This window comes from Acartia tonsa, chromosome 4 (assembly GCF_053477335.1).
Source record: "Acartia tonsa isolate MP-2025a chromosome 4, ASM5347733v1, whole genome shotgun sequence".
NCBI classification, from domain to species: domain Eukaryota; kingdom Metazoa; phylum Arthropoda; class Copepoda; order Calanoida; family Acartiidae; genus Acartia; species Acartia tonsa.
In genome coordinates this window covers 40,770,364-40,795,355 of record NC_137263.1, presented here as the reverse complement: position 1 = coordinate 40,795,355, position 24,992 = coordinate 40,770,364, and the positions used below count along the sequence as shown (strand labels likewise).

General features: G+C 33.5%; 2 protein-coding genes across 6 annotated transcripts; both read left to right on the top strand.

The window, feature by feature from the left end:
* The first annotated feature begins 159 nt into the window (after nucleotides 1–159).
* Nucleotides 160–22,954, top strand: LOC145317212 (uncharacterized). Of its 5 annotated transcripts, XM_080158192.1 has the most exons (9): nucleotides 360–1,226; nucleotides 2,463–2,511; nucleotides 7,053–7,356; nucleotides 7,814–7,867; nucleotides 8,512–8,571; nucleotides 8,939–9,019; nucleotides 9,949–10,083; nucleotides 19,960–20,077; nucleotides 22,727–22,954. In XM_080158192.1, exons 1-7 carry the CDS (start codon nucleotides 1,214–1,216, stop codon nucleotides 10,072–10,074), a joined length of 687 nt encoding a protein of 228 aa, XP_080014318.1. In that variant the 5' UTR covers nucleotides 360–1,213; the 3' UTR covers nucleotides 10,075–10,083; nucleotides 19,960–20,077; nucleotides 22,727–22,954. The 5 variants fall into 5 exon arrangements, with proteins under 5 accessions (XP_080014314.1, XP_080014316.1, XP_080014315.1 ...); XM_080158188.1 differs by lacking the exon at nucleotides 2,463–2,511 and having other exon boundaries at nucleotides 160–888; XM_080158190.1 differs by lacking the exon at nucleotides 2,463–2,511 and having other exon boundaries at nucleotides 170–888; nucleotides 9,949–10,056; nucleotides 20,004–20,077; nucleotides 22,743–22,954.
* LOC145318031 (uncharacterized) lies at nucleotides 10,063–12,864 on the top strand. Its single transcript, XM_080159344.1, has 3 exons — nucleotides 10,063–11,479; nucleotides 12,212–12,292; nucleotides 12,673–12,864. The coding sequence occupies exons 1-3, from the start codon at nucleotides 11,432–11,434 to the stop codon at nucleotides 12,862–12,864; spliced, it is 321 nt and encodes a 106-aa protein (XP_080015470.1). The 5' UTR covers nucleotides 10,063–11,431.
* Nucleotides 22,955–24,992: the final 2,038 nt, after the last annotated feature.

The window sequence follows — 24,992 nt, the reverse complement described above, 5'->3', positions numbered from 1 at the left end:
GTTTTCTATTAGTATCCGTATCTTAATATATTTATTGTATCAAATGTTTTAAAATAGATTTATTTAAGTAAAATAGAGGTTGCGTCCAAATCCTTACATGGTAACAAAATTTTTTTAACTATTCCGGTGCATTTAGTTATTTTATTTTATCCCTTATTAAGTTTGACAAAAATGTGGTCATATGGACCATCTAGCTATATGTCGATTGTTTAAGAGGTGAAAATTAGACGCTTTAGAAGGTTGCTTGTATCACAAGATAGAGTAATAATGATTAAATAATAAAAATAGAGACAATAACAAAACAAGGATGACAACATCCATAAAAGCGAAGCACTGAAACGGTAGGACAAACTGACATTAACACTTTTATAGTGTCTAAACTGAATTATCAGAATATAAAAGTATAAGAGTCGACGCTATCTTGGACGGACGGACGTACAGATCGACCCTAATTATAGAAAAGCTTCGCTTTTAAAAACTGAACTTTCTGGCAGATTATTTGTCCCGGCTGCCACATCGCCGACGCCGGAACTGTCGCCTTTTTTCTAATAGCCCATGCGCGAATGCCGCGTAATTTCTTCAGCAATACAATCTCGTAAGTTCCGGTTTTGCATCCGTCACAATTTTGACATCGAGCTGAAAGCATCAACGCATTTCTGTGCTGTCGATTCTTGGCGTTTATTCATCTGTTTGCTTTGTTTTTATAGTATTCCTGTCGTTTTTTCATTGTTTTATGCTATTGATCTGTAGTTTCAATTTTCAAAACTTTCGTTTCGAAAGTCGAGTGTCGGGAACAGTCAAAGAAGTTTGGCATTGCTGTTTGCTCGACGACAGAGCGACAGTGGAAGTATTTCCCGGCACTCTCCGTTCGAACAGTAGCAAGTACAGGTCAGTAATTTGTCATAAAAGGTGCAGCGACGGTGGCGGCGCTGTCCGCAGCCGGCGGCAATTATCTGCCAGATAGAGGTTTTTGACGAAGCACCTCGTCCTCCATACCTTAAGCGGAGTCAAAAGCATTAATTCAAGCTTCAATAGACTGGTTTGGAAGGACATAAAGTCGTTTCAATCCGAAGGGGGAATACCGATCTTTAACTTATATTTTGATATATAGCCCAATGTTATTTAATGCAAATTATCGATATATGTATCCATTTTCAGATTTTATTGTACATATGTAATATATTATATGTAAATATATTAAGCTAACGAACCAATGTCTGAGCCAGGTAATAATAAGTAGGGAGGGACCTAAAATCAAGAAAAATATTTTTTTCCCCACACGTCTATTTTTTACTTTTGAAGGTTTTAAAAGTTCAATTTTTGATAAAAATGGACTTGAAAAACTTAAAGGGGCATTTGCACATGACAAACAGAGTTACCAAATTATAATTTAATAAAAAATCTCTTGTTTATCTAGTTCGTAGCCATACATACTTACATTTTGTCAATTGATTATATAGATGTTCAGTTTAAAATACAGTAACATGTTGTCATTTGATTAGAATTCAGAAAATTTCGGTCAAATACAGATCACGGTAAAATGTTCCTGATAACGAATATCTCCAAAAATCTTTGAACTTTAAAGGCGTCTAACGGCCAAACAGTGGAACGTATAGATTATGCTCGCAAAAAGAAGGCCTACAAAAAATCTGGAACAGTCATTAATGAATAATACACAGTTATCTTTCAGTGCACATAAATGCACAAAAAATGTAATTTTAATGCGCCTAAAACGGTGTGAGGGTATGATGTACGTTAAGCCGTAAGGCTGATAGCAGCTTTTAAAATTCATAGATTTTTTGAAAAAGGGGGGGGGGGGTTTAATGCAACCATCTCGTAATCAATGTATAAATGGCACTTAAAATTCGAATTTTGATCTGAAATTTTGCATGAGTAATCCTTGGTAGGTCTATTTTCCCTAAATCGAACAAAAAGTTGGAAAAGTAGCGGCTAACGGCTGGCGGCTCATCCGATTAGCCATTTGTTGGGTATTTTCAAGCAAAATCCATCACGAAACCTCTCTCCACATAATGCTCTTTTCCGATCCAAAACGTTTTCAAACGGTTCTAGCCGGTAGTTGCTGATACTAGAAATCTAAAAAATGTTTTTTTTTGTATCATTTCACATGATTTAAAGCAAAAATATGTTTCTAAAAGTTGATTTCTATGTAATTTATTACGGATTTGCCCTAAATATAGCAAAAAAACGGCTAAACGGGTGAGCCGTTAGCCGTTACTTTTTCAACTTTTTTTTCGATTTAGGGAAAATAGACCTACCAAGGATTACTCATGCAAAATTTCAGATCAAAATTCGAATTTTAAGTGCCATTTATACATTGATTACGAGATGGTTGCATTAAAAACCCCCCCTTAGTTACCAGGAACTGCACTTGACTCGAAAATATTTATAGGAATGTTACTTAAATAAAAATCAAACAAAATTGTAACAAATATATTTTTTAGCCCAACTACTGAAAATAAAAGAAATCCCTGAGACTAAGATTGGAAAGAGGTATGTATTATTCATTAGTGTTTCAATTTTTAGGGGGGGGGGGAGAAGAGTAGTTGTTAGCAAAGTTATAAATCATCACAATTAGAAAGGAAATAGATATTTTCTGTCGTATGCTTTCTAAATAGAACCTAACAATTATGGACCCTAATTATAGAAAATCTTAGCTTTTATTAACCCTGTTTGTATTCCGTTATATAATCTAACTTATACTGATAGTTAAATTATGATTTTATGATGGGATAATTGAAGAACCAACCTTAAATAAGGTAGGGTGGGGTTTAATGCAACCATCTCGTAATCAGTGCGAAAATGGCACTAAGAATCTGAATTTCGTTATAAAACTTCACCTGAGTAAGGGGGGGGGGAAGTTCTGCCACTTTCGCGTAAACAGTGTGCAGTGGACTAGGTATTGATTTTAGATTATAGGTTATTTAGGATAAAAGTTTACTTTTGGGTATTAGTTCACGTATATTTAATCATTTTTTGAATAGGTCTCCAGGTTCAGGTGCTGCAGGCTGGAAGGTCGTTTCTGGACAGGTAAAAAAATTAAAAATTTTTTGTTTGAAGGGTTAGAGAGCAACTTATAAAACAAAATATGCTTCTTTTTGAATGTTATTAACATATCTGCAGAAAAAATTAAATTCGGCCTCCAGGTTCAGGTGCTGCAGGCCTCCAGGTACACTCTGGACAGGTAAAAATTAAGTTTTCTTATTTGAAGAGTTAGAGGTACACTTATTTAACCAAATATGCATCTTTATGGATGTTATCATCATATTTGCAGAAAAATTTAAAATCGGCCTCCAGGTTCAGGTGCTGCAGGCCTCCAGGTACACTCTGGACAGGTAAAAATTAAAATTTCTTATTTGAAGAGTTTGATGTACACTTATTTAACCAAATATGCATCTTTTTGGATGTTATTACCATATTTGAAGAAAAAATGACAATCGGCCTCCAGGTTCAGGTGCTGCAGGCCTCCAGGTACACTCTGGACAGGTAAAAATAAAAAACATTTATTTGAAGAGTTAGAGGTACACTTATTTAACCAAATATGCATTTTTTTGGATGTTATTACCATATTTGAAGAAAAAATGACAATCGGCCTCCAGGTTCAGGTGCTGCAGGCCTCCAGGTACACTCTGGACAGGTAGAAATTAAAATTTCGTATTTGAAGAGTTAGAGGTACACTTATAAAACAAAATATGCATCTTTTTGGATGTTATTACCATATTTGAAGGTAATTTGACAATCGGCCTCCAGGTTTAGGTGCTGCAGGCCTCCAGGTACACTCTGGACAGGTAAAAATTTAAATTTCTTATTTAAAGAGTTAGAGGTACACTTATTAAACCAAATATGCAACTTATTGGATGTTATTACCATATTTGAAGGTAAATTGACAATCGGCCTCCAGGTTCAGGTGCTGCAGGCCTCCAGGTACACTCTGGACAGGCAGTTATAATATTTTTTGATACTTTTTGATTTGGACACCTTACCTGGATCCTGGTGACCACTGGTGACTGCTTGTGGCCGCTGGCAAGGTAAATTCCAATAAAGGTAATATTTGATATTAGAGGAAAGGTTTCTAAATAGAAAATTATTAAAATATAATAATATGACAAAATTTATTAAGTAAGTCTTCTATTTTTGTTCCAGGCAGGCTCTAGGTAGCCTCCAGGAGCCTGCTGGACAGGTTTAAAAAATCAATGTTATAATTTGTTTTATTTAGATGAAAGGTTTGAGTTGTGCTCCAGATAGGGTCAAGGTGGCCTCCAGGAGCCAGCTAGATAGATCTGTATTTATTACTTTTTGTTTATGTATGGTTTTCCACACATATGCAAAATATAATTCTGTCTAAGATATAATATTACAGATACTCAGAATGGGGAATGCAATTTCAATAGGATTCAGATTATAAAGTATAGATGCTAGTGAAATAATTTTAAAATTACTACTGAGAGAGGTTAATTTTATCCAGATGTCATTCAGAGCTACAGATTATCCATCCAGGTTAGTAAAATATAAAGAAATTCTTAGATTGTATATTCAATCCACGTCTAAAGAAAAAGGCAGGAATTCCTGACACTTTCTGGCAAAAATTGTATTTATTTTTATATTCTATATTTGTTAAAAGTTCCTCTGATATTCTAAATGGCCGACTGTTTGTCTGTGCTTATGTAAGAAATATTATGGAATAAATGTAAATTTCTTGGCAACTAGGTACTCAAGATAATATGCTTACTTTTTTTTAGTTGGAAATTCCCTATGCCAATAAGCATTTTCTTGGTCTGTTGGTCTATCAACAATGTCATGACGTCTAAGGACTTCAAAGGAAAATGTGATTTTGTTTTAATATATTCTATAAAGATCTCAAAAATCTTTTTTTGTTTGTCTTAGGAGAAAGAAAAGAAGAGGCCATGTTTCTACTCCAGTAAAGAATATAGTTGTGTACAGGTACTTAATTTTCTGATTGTCAATTTATCTTCAAATATGATAATAACATCCAAAACACGCATATTTGGATTAATAAGTGTACCTCTAACTCTTCAAATAAGAAATTTTAATTTTTACCTGTCCGACTCCAGAGTGTACCTGGAGGCATGCAGCACCTGAAACTAGAGTCCAATTTGAATTTTTTCTGTAAATATGATAATAACATCCAAAAAGATGCATATTTGGTTTTATAAGTGTACCTGTAACCCTTTAAATATTTTTTTTAAATTTTTACCTGTCTAGAATGGATCTGGAGGCCTGCAGCACCTGTACCTGGAGGCCGAAAATCAATTTACCTTCAAATATGATAATAACATCCAAAAATACGCATATTTGGTTTAATAAGTTTACCTTTAACTCTTTAAATAATTTTTTTTAAATTTTTACCTGTCCAGAATGTACCTGGAGGCCTGCAGCACCTGAACCTGGAGGCCGATTGTCAATTTACCTTCAAATATGGTAATAACATCCAAAAAGATGCATATTTTGTTTTATAAGTGTACCTCTAACTCTTCAAATAAGAAATTTTGATTTTTACCTGTCCAGAGTGTACCTGGAGGCCTGCAGCACCTGAACCTGGAGGCCGATTGTCATTTTTTCTTCAAATATGGTAATAACATCCAAAAAGATGCATATTTGGATAAATAAGTGTACATCAAACTCTTCAAATAAGAAATTTTAATTTTTACCTGTCCAGAGTGTACCTGGAGGCCTGCAGCACCTGAACCTGGAGGCCGATTTTAAATTTTTCTGCAAATATGATGATAACATCCATAAAGATGCATATTTGGTTAAATAAGTGTACCTCTAACTCTTCAAATAAATGTTTTTTATTTTTACCTGTCCAGAGTGTACCTGGAGGCCTGCAGCACCTGAACCTGGAGGCCGATTGTCATTTTTTCTTCTAATATGGTAATAACATTCAAAAAGATGCATATTTGGTTTAATAAGTGTACCTCTAACTCTTCAAATAATTTTTTTAATTTTTACCTGTCCAGAGTGTACCTGGAGGCCTGCAGCACCTGAACCTGGAGGCCGAATTTAATTTTTTCTGCAGATATGTTAATAACATTCAAAAAGAAGCATATTTGTTTTATAAGTTGCTCTCTATCTCTTCAAAAAAAAATTTTTATTTTTTTTACCTGTCCAGAAACGACCTTCCAGCCTGCAGCACCTGAACCTGGAGACCTATTCAAAAAATGATTAAATATACGTGAACTAATACCCAAAAGTAAACTTTTATCCTAAATAACCTATAATCTAAAATCAATACCTAGTCCACTGCACACTGTTTACGCGAAAGTGGCAGAACTTCCCCCCCCCCCCCCTTATTTGTAGGTCTTTCCCTAAATCTAACAAAAAGTTTGAAAACGGCTAACGGCTTATCTGTTTTTATAAAAAAATAGACATGCTAAGGATCACTCATGCCAAGCTTCATAACGAAAGAGGACTATCTACGAACAAGAGCACGTGATTCTAAGTACCTTCCAGCATTGATCCTGAGTATTTTCTTTCAGAATATAATAGGTCACTATCAATAAATAATATATTGACAAGAAAATTTATGTTTCACCACTTCAAGTTGAAGAAAAGTAAAAAAATGTCCACCATTTTTTGTTAAAATTCTATCAAACGTTTTGTTGAGTTCGGGGTGTCTTTAATTGTCCATGTTGTCAAATGATAAAAATTTTTAAAAAGTCAAAAGCACATTTACTATATCTCATATGTATGTTTAAATTAAATATGGATTAATTTACAATCTATATAACACGAGTATTCGCATATGTATCATCAAATATCCATTTTATTAAAAGAATTAGCTTCATAAAAGTTTTCAAAATCAATTAAAATACCTAAAAAAAACATGGTGAAACATAAATTTTCTTGTCAATATATTAATAATATATGGTGTCCTATTATATTCTGAAAGAAAATACTTAGGATCAATGCTGGAATCATGTGCTCTTGTTCGTGGATAGTCCTCTTTGGATTCAAAGTGCCATTTTCGCCCTGATTACGAGATGTTTACATTTCACCTCTCCTTTCATTCTTAGAAATCTTGGAGAGATAATAAGAGAGACAGTTGCAGCAGCAAAAAAGAAGTGGGACGAAGGTGGAAAAACGGATTCTGTGGGTATGGGTAAAGAGATTGTTGGTGCAGATGGGAAGTTGGATAGGGGTACAGAAGGAGGTGATAATTTGGAGGGCATTGAGGTGGTAAGTGGTGTTGAAAATTTGGAGGAGGGTGTGGTAAGAGGGGATACAAATTTGGAGGGGGGTTCACAAAGTGTATGTGGGCAGGTGGAGGGGCAGACAAAACCTGGAGGGAAAAAAGGAGAAGCCAAGAAAAATAACCAGGAAATTATGATTTATAAAACATTTATATTCAAAATTGTGTAAATTAAGGATACAGTAAAAGACATGCTTTCAGTTTTAGGATTTGATTATAGAGTTGCTATGCTTGTAATGTGACCTTATAGTCCTAAGAATCATTATTCAAAAAGTCAGATTATAGGATAATCATAACATACAAAATAATGTCAAAATGTTAAAAAAACAGCATGTTTTACATTGCCATGCAGACTTTCTGGTAACGATTATAGAGTTTCCATGCTTTCTAAATTGTACCTAACTATCATAGGTATCATCATGCTAAGTTTGAAATTGATAGGATAATTCTTACTTGATAAGGGTTAACCGTTGCATGCAGAGGGACCAACCCTAATTATATAAAACTCTTTTTATGATAAATTAAAGATATTCATTATATCCAATACCTATAACAAGATTAATCTTAATCATATGATATCCTTAGCCGTTCCAACAAGACGAAAAAGAAAAGATAAGATACCGACCTCCTTTATTCAAGGTACGTTATGTTGCAATTTGCTATTATGATATTCAATGACAAGGAATATGCAATATATAAGGGGGGGGGGGGGAAGTTCTGACACATTTGCGTAAACCTGGTGTATAGGCTTTATCTTTGGACTGAGAGGATAGGTTATTAGGGATAAAATCATTCTTATATGATGAATTTCCCCCAGATTTAAGATTTTTTGGATAGGCCTCCAGGTTCCGGAGCTCCAGGCCTCCAGGTGTTCTCTGTACAGGTAAAAATTAAAAATAAGATTTTTTTTTTGAAGAGTTAGAGGTAAACTTATAAAACAAAATATGCTTCTTATGATTGTTATTCACATATTTAAAGAAAAAACATACATATTTTGTCTCATAAGCTGACATCTAACTCTTTAAAAAAAAAATTTCTTTTTCATTTTTACCTGTACAGAGACCACCTGGAGGCCTGGAGCTCCGGAACCTGGAGGCCTATCCAAAAAATCTTAAATCTGGGGGAAATTCATCATATAAGAATGATTTTATCCCTAATAACCTATCCTTTCAGTCCAAAGATAAAGCCTATGCACCAGGTTTACGCAAATGTGTCAGAACTTCCCCCCCCCTTAATATATATTAACTTTATAGATATGTTCTATTATATTGATTTATTTTCAGCCATTGTCGCTTGATGAAGCAAAAATAAAGATTATGGCGAAAATGCTTAAATCCAACGAGGTAATAATACCTGCTTGAAATAAAACAACTTTTTTACATATTTGTTTTTTTTCTTCATTTGTGAGAGTGTTTTTTATATTTAAAAAAAAACAGGACATACCTATTAATTTTGTTAAAGCACAAGATTCCTCAAAGCTATGTTTTCAAACTAGGACTAAAACACTAAAGTTAGGCAGGACAGGTGCTTTAATATTATATATCATTTTTACACTTTATCCTCGCAGAACAATCGGGGAAATCAATTGTCTAATATTTTTTTCTACGTAGTTTTGTGCTTTCATGCATCACCCTCCCCAAAAGAAACAATAATAACTTATCTGTAGTGTTGAAGCTGTTATATTTAATAATTTTCTAATTTTTATTTTAGAAATTAAACAAGCAGAAACGGATGTATTACAAGCAGAAACGGATGTGTAACAAGCAGAAACGGATGTATTATAAAATGAAGGTACGTAAAATATCTGGAGCATTACTGAAGGACTGACAAGCCAAGTGAGTCATAATGCAGAATGTTAACTATTTTCTATCTTTACTAGTTGCTGTGCTCCTATAGGGGCCCTGTTTCAAAGGAGTAGTAGGACTAATATTAACAGAAAATCATCCCTGGGCTATGAAAGTCTTAAAATGTAAAACTCAATCTTAAATCATTTTAGATAATTTTATTTGTCTTAGAGCATTCAGGGAGTAAGGGAGGGGACAATGGGCAATTAATTCAATATAAGAGTTATCAAAGAAAGGGCATGAAATCCAGTTTAATCTAATAAATTTGTAGGAAATTATAAAGGGATTGTTAATTGAATAATAGATTTCCATAGCGTCATGTAAAGTGAAATCACAACTTGTTTTTGATGAAATATATTGAGGTTTTTTGGTGCGATTTTTATATTAAAAGATTATTGGGCCCAGCCAGCTGCTAGCAAGAATATGACTGCCCCTTTTTATTCTGTTTATTTCCCTTGCCCTTTGCCCCCACCTCCCTTCTCCCTTCCCCCCCCCCCCCCCGTCTGTTACATTCCAAACTAACACAACGAGTGTTTATTTCCCTTCCCCCCACTTCCCTTCTCCCCGTCTGCTACATTCCAAACTAACACAATGAGTGTTTATTTCCCTTCCCCCCACTTCCCTTATCCCTTCTCCCCATCTGCAGTATTCAAAACATACATAACGAGTAGCGGCATTCTATGCGCAAGTCCCCAAACTCAGTCAGAAACTGCTAAATTCTTGCACATTCCCTTTAAGCCAGTCCCCAAAGTCTGAGACTACTAAAAATTGAATATTCGATCCATTGTCCCCTCCCTTACTCCCTGTAGAGCATTATATACGGACAAATCAATATATTTTCAAAAAACAATGTTACTACATTATTTTTTTATTTAGACAGCAGTAATGGCAAAGGAAAACAATATTCCTATCAAAGACTATCTTGCCAGTGAAACAGAATCTACCTCTAATACTGATTCTTCTGATTTTGAAACTTTTGATTTGGTTATTATATATTATTAGTCTACACATGTGTTGGGATATTAATATGGAAGAAAATATTTGGGACATAGGATAAAGACACATGTTAAAGATTTTTTCTTTGATATCTAAAAACACGAATTTAGGTAGAAGCAAAATTATGAGCTTATTTTGGGAAAAATGCCAGTACATTTACAATAGAAAAAACCCTTTGTAAATAGTCAAATATTTTCAACAAACTTTAGTTCATTTTCAGTTTTTAATAAAACATATTTGCTACCATGATTTCATGTTTACTCACAAAAAAAATGAAAGATTTCGATTATGGAAAGAGTTTTTTTTTTCTTCAAAAATGTGCTTAGTTACTGCCGTTATAACTGTGTGACCAAAATTAGCTTATAATTTTAAGTCTAGCTTAGGGTTGGCAATCCAGGATCCGGAATCCGCCCAATTTTTGGGCTAATTTTGGAATCCGAATCCGGAATCCTTTTTTTAATAGCGGATTCCGGATTCTTAATTGGTAGGCTAAAATTAGCGTCTTGAGTTTTTTCTTTCAACTCCCTCTTTTTGAAGGCAAAGATTACTCCCCCACCCCACCATCCCCCCATCTCTTCCAACATAAACCACCACGAAGTTGAGAGATCAGCTGGTAATCAAAATATACACAGTCCTGTAGAGAATACCAAGCACATTAATTTTTAGGACATATGTAGCACTTACATTTTTTAATGCTTCATTTATTTTAAAAAAAAGCCTTTTAAATACTGCTAGAATCCGGAATCCGCAAAAAAAATAAGAATCCAGAGTAGTCCGCAAGGAATCCGCCACTTTCTTTGACGGATTATTTTAAGAATCTGGAATCCGAATCCGGCCCAAAAATTCGACGGATTGCCATCACTAGTCTAGCTAGTGATGTTTTCCAACAAATTTACTTACAATTTTGCTTCGACTCTTATACTTTATATTCTGATTATTCACTTCAGACACTATACAAGTGTTAATGTCCGTTTGTCCTACCGTTTCAGTGCTTCGCTTTTATGGATGTTGTCATCGTTGTTTTAAGTATAGCTACTCTTTAGTTTAATTATATTACTGTAAAGTTTAAACTTTAAAGTTAAACTGTCCGTTTGTATAAACTATAGGACTAAGTTAATAAATTTATTTAGTGTATAAGATTTAATTCATTAAGGTGTGGCTGTTGTAATACTTTAACACTCCTGCGTTTGTCCACTCCGACGTTTGGGACTCCTGCGTTTGTCCACTCCGACGTTTGGGACTCCTGCGTTTGTCCACTCCGACGTTTGGGACTCCTGCGTTGGTCCAGTAACCTTACTTTGAAATAATAAATAAGATTTAATTTATTAAGGTGTGGCTGTTCCTGTTGTACCCCGTCCACCTGATGATGGCCATGGATGAGATGATCCGGTTGTTCAACCAAGAGGACAAGGTATTATATATAATCCATAAGGAAAAAGGATAAGAGGATGAATACTCACCCCTTTTTCATGGTAAAATACTACTTCCCCATCCCTAAATTTAGAAGCAGACGAAAATCGAAAACCGCCCAGGGCTTTTTGTAAGTCAATCATAAATAAAAATGTGAATAAAAAGAAAAGCGATATTTAGCAAACAGCCGTGGGCGGTCAGAATCAGCTGAATGTTCATTATGAAAAAAAATTCCCCCTTTTTAGAAATAGAAGGATTCATCTTTCATGAACAAATTTATTTAAATAAAAATAAAATTCTATGTAATTTTTAATTAAAACATAAAAACGAAAATATCTAATCTAATATTCTTGCCCTAAATATGGAAATAGTAAAAAGTAAAAAAATATTTTTTTTAATAATTTTTAATCCTCCCATTTGAAAAGTAGTGGAATAGCAATAAATTTTAGCGCGGCAACAACGCTGAGTAGGCCTCTAGGCCCACTGCCTATTTTCGTCTTCTAGTTGCTTTGATTCCTCTCTTTTATTTTTTTCTCTATGATATAATCATATTTTTATTATTACCTATTCCAAGTCTTATATATCTTGTACATATTAACCTAACCTAACCTGTACAGAAATACTTAAAATTAATATTTTAACACTCCTGCGTTTGTCCACTCCGACGTTTGGGACTCCTGCGTTTGTCCAGTAACCTTACTTTGAAATAATAAATAAGATTTAATTCATTAAGGTGTGGCTGTTCCTGTTGCACCCCAGCCTGATGGCCATCGTCGAGGCCATGGACGACGCCGTAATGTTCCAAGAGGACAAGGTATTATATATAATTGGGACTCCTGCGTTTGTCCAGTAACCTTACTTTGAAATAATAAATTCACCTTTTGGAATTAATTTAATCTGATTGCGTTGAGATATTTTATGATTTTGAAAAAATAACCATTTAAATTAATAGTAAATATCATACAGAATTGCTTACATGATTATTATAAAACAAGGATGAAAACATCCATAAAAGAGAAGCTCCAAAAAAATGCATCAAAAAATCTAAGCTGGATCTTTAATTAAAATGTATTTTTTTTGGCTTTTATGGAACTAATTGTAATCTACAGAAGGGAAAATCACTGGGGATGTACATCGATCTATCGACCACCCTCCTGAGAGATTTTAATTTTAATTTTGATTTAATTTATTAAGGTCATGCTCAACAGGTTGTCAATCAGATGGGCAACAACAATAATGTTGGTATTGGTCCCCATCAACCACCACAGCCGCCCCCCCCTCAACAGCCGAACCCCCCTCCACAGCCCCCCCCCCCAGCCACAGCCAGACCCCATTCCACAGCCCCCCCCCCCACCCACAGCAAGAACCTCAACAACCTCGTCGTAACGTACCTATTTTCAATTTGACAATAGGTGCGCACGCTACCGTCAATATTAACAATAATCAATTTGAATTCTATTTACCTTAATATTTATAATTTTGTAATATTATTTCATAATAGAATTCAAATTGATTATTGTTAATTTTGTAATATTATTTGTATTTACTTTTAGGCTAGGCTTTTCTCAAATTTATACCCCCCTCCCCCCCCCCCCCCCCCCGACTAAATGACTGGATTAGGTTAGGCTAGGTTAGGTTATATGGCTAGGGGGCCGAGCGCCCGCGGTTATTTTTATTGGTGGGGGGGGGGGGGGGATAAAAATTGTAAAAATCTATTTTGTATTTTGTATATACTATTTTTGATATATTTATACTTTATTTACTAGAATTCAAATTGATTATTGTTAATTTTGTAATATTATTTGTAACTTTGTTTGTTTTTTAATTTCAACTTTCTATTTTGTGGTGTTATCCCCCCCCCCCCCCCCGACTAAATGACTGGATTAGGTTAGGCTAGGTTAGGTTATATGGCTAGGGGGCCGAGCGCCCGCGGTTATTTTTATTGGTGGGGGGGGGGGGGGATAAAAATTGTAAAAATCTATTTTGTATTTTGTATATACTATTTTTGATATATTTATACTTTATTTACTTGGAACCTCGTAAAAGTGTCGAACTATGACGTCAGAAAAAATTAACAATTAACCAATGAGAAGCCAGTATTCACTGTAATTGACCAATGGTAAAATATATAGCGGTCTCTCATTGGTTAATTGTTATTTTTTTCTGACGTCATAGTTCGACACTTTCACGAGGTTCATTTACTTGTCAATTGTCATTTTAATAGTCTTTAATTGAAATAAATTTGTGATAAAATATAATTATTTTTGATTTAATTTAAGTTAACACTTCGTTATGTATGTCCGACATTAAATTTATGATTTAAAAAATATTTCTATAATTAGGGTCAGTCCGTCTGTACATGTGACCTTAATCTGACCGTCAGAGATGGATAGCTTTTTTAAGTCTATCTCTAGGCTTCACAGACTTATGTCATTGTCAACGATATACTAACTTTAACAAGTGAATATGTTTCTTTAAAAACACTATATAAAATATATTTCATTTAATTTTTTTTCAATTTCATTTTTTCATTTTCATTTTGTATTTCATTCATTTCATATTCATTCTGTTTTGTAGTCCATCAATTTGATATTTATTAAATAACTTTTGCGTGATATTGTAAAAATAAATGTGATAAGAAACTCGAAATAATACACTTTTTTATTCATTCTTAAAACCAGTTTTTTTAGCCCTGACGTGCTGTTTAACGATGCAAGAAATAGCTATTGATAATTTTAAATTTATGTCTTCAAAGTTAAAATTTAAATACGTGGAACGCTTACCTAACCTACCTAAGTACACAAATAATCACGGCAGAAACATAAGTATTTTTCGTAAACATATATTTAACGACCTAACTAAACTAAAACTATATCAAATAGAAATATTTTTGCTGATTTCGATGTAACAAACAATCTTAATTCTAATTAATAAGCTACCAACCAATAATCTTTTATTAAACGAAACGTCTCTCTTCCTTGGATACAAACGGCTGCGCCCCTAGCATTTAGAGGCTCTATATTCGAAGGGATATGAAAGGGCAGAAAAATAGCCTAAAACCATATCCAAACTTATTTATGAAAATGAATTAGCCTAAAACCATCTAAGGACCTATACGAAGCTGTACTGTAAAGGAGAACCATATAGGTTCAGTGGTTAGCGAGATCCTTAGCTACAGACAAACAGAGCTTACTTCTTTATATTATAGGATAGATTCATACAATTATTAACCAAGTCTCATCGCAAGTCTTTAATTTAATTTCATAAGATTAAAACCAGTTTTTTTAGCCCTGACGTGCCGTTTAACGATTCAAGAAATACTATAGCTATTGATAATTTTAAATTTATGTCTTCAAAGTTAAAATAAGTACACAAATAATCACGGCAGAAACATAAGTATTTCGTAAACATATATTTAACGACCTAACTAAACTAAAACTATATCAAATAGAAATATTTTTGCTGATTTCGATGTAACAAACAATCTTAATTCTAATTTATAAGCTACCAACCAATAATCTTTTATTAAACGAAACGTCTCTCTTCCTTGGATACAAACGGTTGCGCCCCTAGCATTTAGAGGCTCTATATTCGAAGGGATATGAAAGGGCAGAAAAATAGCCTAAAACCATATCCAAACTTATTTATGAAAATGAATTAGCCTAAAACCATCTAAGGACCTATACGAAGCTGTACTGTAAAGGAGAACCATATAGGTTCAGTGGTTAGCGAGATCCTTAGCTACAGACAAATAGAGCTTACTTCTTTATATTATAGGATAGATTCATACAATTATTAACCAAGTCTCATCGCAAGTCTTAGTAACAGACATTAAGAAATTCAAATTATAGAGCAGCATCGCAATTACAAATTAAATTAAATAAAAATAAGAAAATTATTTTTCATAGTTTTATTATTATAGCATATATTTGTATTGTATTTATTTGTCAAGTTATTTATGTGGAATCTAAATATTCACAGGAATACGATCTCACTCAACGCAACATCAATCAATCGATAATGATCACAGAGTCATCACGGGTAGAGTTCGCGCTCGCGCCACCTTCGTGTTCCAGGATGGCGTCAATATCGTCATCATCAGAAGATGGATTGACATTGCCGGAGATATCGGGTTCGTTTTCATCTGAATCTGATGATAGATCCACTGTTCGATCCAAATTTATGGCACGATCATAGACATCTAAGGACTGGATAACTAAGTCACGATAACCATTGCATTTGGCTTCCAACTCGGACAGAACCTGTTCATTTTCTTCGCGGGTCCGCTGAGAAGATGGAAGGGCTTGGTGAAGGAATTGGTATATACCAATTCCTTCACCAAATAGCCTGAGCGCCTCCATATTACGAACCGACTGAAACCCCGACCTGAACACCAGGTTACAGATATCCTTAAAATATCTGTGTAGGACCTGATAATGGGCGAACCAGCCAGGCATCAGGTCGGGGTATAAAGCCGGTTCTGGATCTATGCAGGGAAGAGTACGGGGGGCGTAAGGAACCAAATCATCCATCATCACGTTGCGCCTGCGGTCAACTCTCTGTCCTTCCGCCATAACGATAGCAAAACAATGCAACAAAATAAATACTAGCGGAAGCAAAATAAAATATAAATAATGTAGAATGTAGATGATATTTGTAGTACTGTAGTATATGTTGTCACTTCAAAGGTCCGTAAGCAATTGAAATTTCAAGGAAATCATTACCCCCTACCAATTTACATTTTTACCACCATTTTTACTATTTTTCTTTGTTGTTGGTTTCCAAGAAATTATTAAGATTAATAATATTATAGATATCTTCAAATATGAAGTGTTGGGATGTGTGAAATATTTTTAACAAGGATGACAATATCCATTAAAGCAAAACATTAACATAAATGCATAAGTATAATCAAAATTATAAGTAAGTATTCTGTCTATAAATTATATAAAATACTAACATATTAATGATGAACAGACTGACGTCTATAACCAACACAAATTATAGAAAAGCTTCGCTAATTCCTAGTATTTTCCATAAGTTTTGTTTTGTTATTTCTTGGGTGGGGGGGGGGGGAGGGGAGGGGTCAATATCAAGTGTTGGGATGTGTGAAAAATTTTTAACAAGGATGACAATATCCATTAAAGCAAAACATTAACATAAATGCATAAGTATAATCAAAATTATAAGTAAGTATTCTGTCTATAAATTATATAAATACTAACATATTAATGATGAACAGACTGACGTCTATAACCAACACAAATTATAGAAAAGCTTCGCTAATTCCTAGTATTTTGAATTTTCCATATGTTTTGTTTTGTTATTTCTTGGGGGGGGGGGAACATTAACATAAATGCATAAGTATAATCAAAATTATAAGTAAGTATTCTGTCTATAAATTATATAAAATAGTAATACTAACATATTAATGATGAACAGACTGACGTCTATAACCAACACAAATTATAGAAAAGCTTCGCTAATTCCTATTTTCCATATGTTTTGAATTGTTATTTCTTGGGTGGGGGGGGGGAGGGGAGGGGTCAATATTTGTATTGTAACGGTCAACCTTCAAACTAGGGGGGGCGAGGTAGGGGTGAATCAATATCATTAGCATATATATATCGACAACATTTCTTAAATAGGGGAGGGGTGAGACTACACTAGTGTAATAAATTATTATCGATTCAGCGTTTTTTTTTTTGGGGGGGGGGGAAACATTTATGACCTCATAAAGCTAAGGGTCAACTCATCATACAAGAAATATGAGACCTTAGAGAACAAGGACAAAACGTTACAATTTACAAAACTAACTCCAATCCAAATAAAATAAAAATATTTATTTTCATTTTATTTAAGTCAACATAGTTTATTTATTTATTTAGAATATTTATTTCATTAAAGTAAAAAAAGTTATGATTATTGTTTTGTTAGTATGTTAGGTTAAATTAGTACATATTACTTGAGTTAGAATGATTAATACATTATTTAATGGTTATTGGTGGTTTATTTTTTAACTTTTCTTTCACTTTATGATATTAGCAAGTTTGATATATGGTTGAGTTGAAATGTAGAAGACAGTAAGCAGGGTGGAGGGTTGGAGAATGTAGGGTGTTGGAACTTTGGAAGGTGGATTATTATAGAGTAGATACGCTGAAAGCCTGAAACAAAAAATCTTAAGTCTTAACAGCTATGTGAGGGAGAGGGGGGGGATGGTAATTTATCTATCTTGCTTAGCGTTCGGTTAATTCTAAATTAATGAATAAATAAAAGCTATCTATCTTAAACGGACGTACGGAGGGACGGACCGACCGACCCTAATTATAGAAAAGCTTCGCTTTAAAAAAATAAATTTTACTTTTATTTGAGCCAATGTTAGATAAAAAGTTAATAATTTAACCAACCAATTAAAATATCCTTGTATTTATGTTTTGACATGTCCTATAATCAATAGGCATCTATTAAATGTAATCTAAACAAGGATAACAAGATTATCATCCATTGTCTTATCTCATAAGGTGTACTTTACAACCCTCTCACATACTCACACGACAATACAAATACACATAATAAATACTAGGATATGACAATGAAAGAAAAATCGAGATTTTTGGAATAAAGAAAGGGGAGAATAAATTATTTAAAAGTCTTATCTATTATACAAATTTTATATCTAAGTTTTCATATTTATTGAATTGTTTACAAGTAAAACTGATATGGTTCTGATATCGCAAAAACCAATCAACCAACATTATTTTTTTATAATTCATTCTAAAAAAATAAAAAAAACTCATCAATATTTAATTTTTAAAGTTTTCATATTTATTGAATTGTTTAAAAGTAAAACTGATATGGTTCTGAGTTCTGATATCGCAAAAACCAATCAACCAATATTATTTTTTTTATAATTCATTCTATAAAAATTTAATATTTAATCTTTAAAAAAAATTTGTATAAAAAGTAAAAAAAAACACTGAGAAAATATTAGGTGTAGAGGTTTCGTGTTCTTTCTAGACAGCTATATTGGCTATTTTTCCAAATTTTGACGGAACGAAAAAATTTATTGGAAAATATCAGTAAATATTAACTTTCAGGATCGTAAAAATTTAGAAAAGATTTTAATATTTCTGTTTCATGTCCATTTTCAACCCTTTCCCTAATTATTATCAACGACTTTGGACCGTTCGTAGATAGGGGGAATATCTGAGAAATATTGACCCGTGGGTTTCAAATTTCCATCGTCAAAGATATATTGGATTTATTTCAAGTAGACATATGTCTGTATTGAATTTTCTGGTATGACAGCTGGAATTTTTAAAAAATATTTTAACTTTCAAAAATGTCAATTAACTTTTTTGGTATTTAAACTGGAGGCTACAAATATTGGGTCTACTTCAGTCTTTCCTGTAATTCCTGTAGGCTTCCTTTAAATATATTTTTTTTTGAGGGGGGGGGTGGGGGTGGGAAATTGATTATTATATTTTTGTTAAGGGATATTGCATGTAGGTGGGTTATAAGCATATTGTATAATGATGAAAAGGGGACTGTTCACGAACAAGAGCAAGTGATTCTAAGCATCTTCCAGCATTGACCCATAGTATTTTTTGTGTGAATATACTAGGTTTATGTTTAATATTTGTTTTATCGACTATCTAAGTGATGGCAATCCGTCGAATTTTTGGGCCGGATTTGGATTCCTGATTCTTAAAGAATCCGTCAAAAAAAGTGGCGGATTCCGGATTCTTATTTTTGGCGGATTCCGGATTCGGATTCCGGATTCTAGCAATATTTTAAAAGCATTTGTAAAAATTTTTTTAAAATTAAGTGCTACATATGTCCTAAAAATAAATTTTCTTGGTGTTCTCTATTATTCACTTCCGAGAATCGAACCAGATTTTAAAAGATATTTTATATAATGATGAAAATCTTTGCCTTCAAAGAGAAGGAGTTGAAAGAAAAAACTCAAGACGCTAATTTTAGCCTACCAAATAAGAATCCGGAATCCGCAATTAAAAAACGGATTTCGGATTCCAAAATTGGCCAAAAATTAGGCGGATTCCGGATCCGGAATCCGGATACGGATTTCCAACCCTAAAAGTTAGGTTTCACTATGGTTTTATATAAAAAAAAAACTTTAAAGCAATATCATCAAATGCTTTGTTGAGTTCAAATGACAAAATAAATTAACACTGCAGAAAAATGTTGTAAATTGCAAAAGTACATTAATTAAACTGTTTACAAGTTACCAACCCTTTTTATAAATATAAATTTTAAAACACAATAATTTATTTTGTGTCAAAGCTTTTACAACAGTTTGAACTCATCAAAACATTCGATGATATCGCACCAAACAATGCTTAACATTTCAAAGTTTTTTTTTTTATATAAAACCATGGTGATACCTAACTTTAGTCGATAAAGCAAATATTAAACATAAACCTAGTATATTTACTAAAACAATACTATGGGTCTCTTTAGTTTAATGAGGACTAATAATATATAATAAAAATTTTATTTTGAAGTAAAAAATTATGTAACTTTTTTTTGTAAAACAAATGATGACAACATCCATAAAGACGAAGCTTTAGAATCAGAAGTAAGGACAGACGAACTGTAGTGTCAGAACTTATAAAGAACATTAATTTCTAAGTCTTAACAAAATTGTATTTAAAGGGCATTATTTTTTTCGCTTTTTCCGTCAAGTGGGTATTTTCAGAGTTTAAAACAGGAGTAGAACTTTAAAATTTGGCATAACAATTGCTTTATTGGTTTGTAACCAGGGTTGTCATTTTGGTCGGGCGGATTTGGGCCGCCCAATATAAGGTCGTTTTGGGCACCCCCGTTTGGGGGGAGAGAAAAAGGGGAGGGGTGAAAAAAGAGGGGGGGGGGCAGGCCTAATTTTTGGGTGATATCCTTATACTTAAGTAACAGGATGTGTGTCTGTTTGTTTGTGTGTTTGTATCGAAGGATCTCGCTAACCGCTAAACCGGTCGGGTTCTCCTTAACAGGGTAGCTTCTCATAGGTTTTGGGAAGGTTTTAACTATTTTGTGGGAGGGTACCATCACCCTCCTAAGAGTAATCGCCCCTAGAAAAAAATTACATCCCCCCAAAATTATTTTTTAGTTTTAATTTAAGATAAAAATGGGGGGATATTTTATATCCTTTTTATGACATTTGCCCAAAAAGGGTGCCCTAAACCACTTTTGGGCGCCTAAAACCCGTCTAAAACCCTTTTGGGCAATTGGGCCGCCCAATATAAAAAAAGTGCCCAATATGACAACCCTGGTTGTAACGTAAATTTGTAAAAAAGCGGTGCCAACTAGACAATTTGAAATCATTTAAGACAATTTTTAAAAAACAACCCCTTTACGGAAAATACACGAAAATATTATGCAAAACGTAATTAGGATACAGTAAAAGGATATACTTTCATTTACATAAATAAATGTTGTTAAATGTTAGATAATCAGCATGATTACAATGGACGTATGCACGTTCTGGTAACGATTAATGAGTTGCATCACTTTCTACTTCATACCTAACTGTTAATTGAATCACTAGGCAAAGTTTGAAATTAATGAAAAGAGCTAACCGTTACGGACGTACAGAAGGTCTCTGATAAAAAGCTTCTCTTTTAGATATTTAAATTTTTTTTTTATTGTTATTGCCTATTTTCATTTATTAAAGATGATTTTTTTGTAATTAGTTGTATACCTATAGGTATGTATCTAATTTAATAATTTTTTTCTAGTCTAAATTCAGTATTATATATTGCCATTTTTTAAAAGCGAAGCTTTTCTATAATTATGGTCGGTCCATCCGTCACAGAGAGTTAGCTCTTTTCGTTAATTTAAATAGGTTAGAATTGTCCTATCGATTCCAAACTTTGCATGATGATTCCTGTAGTAGTTAGGTACAATTTAGAAAGCGTAGCAACTCTATAATCAATACCAGAATGTCCGTACGTCCACTTGAAACATGCTGATTATCTAACATTTATTTTTGTAAATGAAAGTATATCCTTTTCTCGTATTCATTTGAATCCGGTGGATAGGAACCGGTTCTCATGAATACGAAAAAACTATGTCTAGCATCGTATTATATCCAGTTTTCTACGAATATAGAAATGTACAATCATAAGATTAAAACTAGTTTTTTTAGCCGGTGCCTTCGGCACCACGGGGCTAAAAAAAACTAGTTTTAATCTTATAATTGTACATTCTATATCCGCGGAAAGCCGTTTATAATACGATACGAGAAATAACTATTACTGTATCCTAATTACGTTTTGCATAATATTTTCGTGTATTTTCCGACTTTTTAACTTTTTTGACAACAAATTTTTGTATATTACAATTATCCGATTCTTCTGATTTTTTGAAAACTGATTCCTATTATTTTTAAGCAAAGCATCAAAAATGTAAGTATGTCCTTAAAAGGACTCTCCACAGAAAAATCAACTTTTAATTTTTGAAAATCTAACCTGAAATTATTATTCTCTGTTCAATTTTAGGCATTTTTTGTTTTTGTGGCATCGTGATCGAAGCCCTTTGAAATTTTTAACCGCCTTTAAGTGAATCCTCCCGCCATTCAATTTGTGCTGCTTTAGTGATTTTTAGCTTCTATGTTGCCGCATTCATCGCCCTTCTCCGCCGCTATTCATTGCTGTATGTCGCGGTTCAATACATGCTCCCCTCTCCCTTGTTCAGAAATTAAATGGAGGCTGGAATGTTGTGTATAGCGACGTAAGCAATGTATAGCGGAGTAGCGGCGGAGAAGGGCGATGAATGCGGCAACTGTAGCAAAAGATAGTTATATTTGGCGGAGGCGAACACAAAATGGAGGCGGCAGGATTGTCCAGTCAAGGAAGAGGATAAATCGTAGAGCGGCCGGTTGCAATGGAGCAAATGTTCTTTAGCGGCAAACATATTTTGAGTGGAGGAAAGTGTACTATATATTGTTATAGCGGCAGTACAAATAGGCGGCGGACAAAATTTTCAAAGGGCTTCGATCGCGATGCCACAAAAACAAAAAATGCCTAAAATTGATCAGAGAATAATAGTTTCAGGTTAGATTTTCAAAAATCCAAAGTTGATTTTTCTGTGGAGAGTCCTTTTAAATAGTATCATCTATTTAAATGCCGTTTTGCAACAAATTTACTTTAATTTACTGATGCATTAATATTCTGCTAATTCAGTTCTGACAATCTAAAAGTGTTAATGTTCGTTTGTCCTTCCATTTTAGAGCTTCGCTTTTATGGATGTTGTCATCCGTGTTTCTTCATAACCTTTTGTTGATTGTTATAATTCCATGCGGACCAAGAGGTCCATTAAAGGGAAATCATATTATATGTCATTGTTGTTTTTTTTGTTTCCATTTATGAAATATCTTATATTATATTACCTAGTAAATATTTTTTTTAAATTTATAATTGGATTGAATTAATTTAGGAAATAAACCTTACATGCATCAGTAGCGAATTTTTGAATGAAGAATTAAATACAGCGTAGAAAAAAATCAACAAGTTAAAATGCATAACAGAGAGACAGACGAACACAATCGCTAACTGAAAAGGGGGGGGGGGGGGGTAATGCAACCATCTCGTAATCAATGATTAAATGGCACTTAGAATTCGAATTTCGATCTGAAATGTTTCATGAGTAATCCTTGGTAGGTCTATTTTCCCTAAATCGAACAAAAAGTTGGAAAAGTAACGGCTGGCGGCTCAGCCGTTGAGCCGTTTTTTTTGCCTATTTCAGGGTAAATTCATCATTAATTACGTAGGAATCAACAAATTTTAAATATTAAATCAAATCCTTATACTAAAGTAACAGGATGTCTGTGTGTCTGTACCGAAGGATCTCGCTAACCGCTGAACCGATCAGGTTCTCCTTAACAGGGTAGCTTCTCATAGGTTCCGGGAAGGTTTATAATTATTTTCATGATTGGGGGGACACCCTCCAAAAAAAATTTCGCCCACCCCCCTAATTTTTTTTTTACTTTTTCTTTTTAAATCTCAAATAAGAAATTGGGTTATTAAATTTGACTCTCTCCTCCTTAAGTGCCCCTAGACAGGCCTCTAAGGGCGTAGCCGCTAGTGAATAATAGAGTATTACCGAAATATAAAGATTTTACTTTAAAAAGTGTCACACCCGCAACCTCCCTTCCTCACACTGCACGGTACGTAAAGACTTAAAATTACACAGTAGATTTTATACCAAAACTTAAAACACGTAGTAACAAGGGTAACAACAACGCTAAAAGCAAAGCTAAATAAAAGAACCCTAGCAAACGTTGACGCTTTCAAATTAATATTGGGTATAAATCCATTTGTTGACCTTCACTGTGGATGTTATCCTCGTTGAAGATGTAAATCATATCAAGTGATGTACTGAATTTTAGTTTCCGAAAGTGTTATTAGTATCCGCGTCCTATTATGACAAATGTGTTGCAGATGCAGGTAAAAGAAAACAGCATGTAAATGGCGGGCTGCACATACAACTTCTTGCTCCAGAACTTTAGTAAATAATTTAAAGGGGTAGTTTCACGAAATGCATTTAAACTTAATTTAGTGAACCGCATATTTTATCCTGGTTAAATGGTTAAACTACATTTATATGGCATATTTTGGAAGGAATTTCAATTTTCTACCACGTAGTTTTTAATTAATATCAAGACTTGAAAATCGTCTTTTTAAATTGCGTATATCACAAAAAGACAATTTTCAAGTCTAGATATTTAAAAACTATGTGGTAGAAAATTGAATTTATGTCAAAAATATGCCATATAAATGTAGTTTAACCCATTAACTAGGAATAAATATGCGGTTCACTAAATTAAGTTCAAATGCATTTTGTGAAACTACCCCTTTGATTAGATAGTTGTATTGGACATGTGGGTCCTGGGAGGTTTAAGGTTACAAAAGTAACAGTATGTGAGTCTGTAACTTAATATCTCGCTAACCGCTGAACCCTAATGGTATATCTTATAGTAAAGGATTTTGCAGCTCAATGAAAGGTTTAAATCTAGTTTGGTAAATAACAAAAGAAATCGACAAGAAAAAATAACCGCTAAAATATATAATAAATATATTAGTATAAAAAAAAGAAAAAACTTATCCAAACCTGGTGGACAACATGAAAATAAATTTGCTGGAGTTCTCTGCGTTGTATTCCTGGATTTGTTAGTCATGATCCTCGTGATAGGTGTAACCTTCGATTCTAAAAACAAAGAACTTTACATTTATCGACAAAGACAAAAAAATAAATTTGAATTATTGACCTTTAAGAAACGTGCATTTAGCCCTTGAGACGAGTTGTTGGCAGAACAATCCTAACTTAACTTAACCTAAGCATCCGCATTTATGTTATGTTCCAACGTCTCTAGTATACTGCTGGCCGTCTGACGGCATACCTATCCTTGTAATTATAGTCTCATTAGCTGAAATATGTTTTCCCGTTTGACTCCGAATTATCCACCTAACAAAAAAATTATAATGAAACCAATTTGT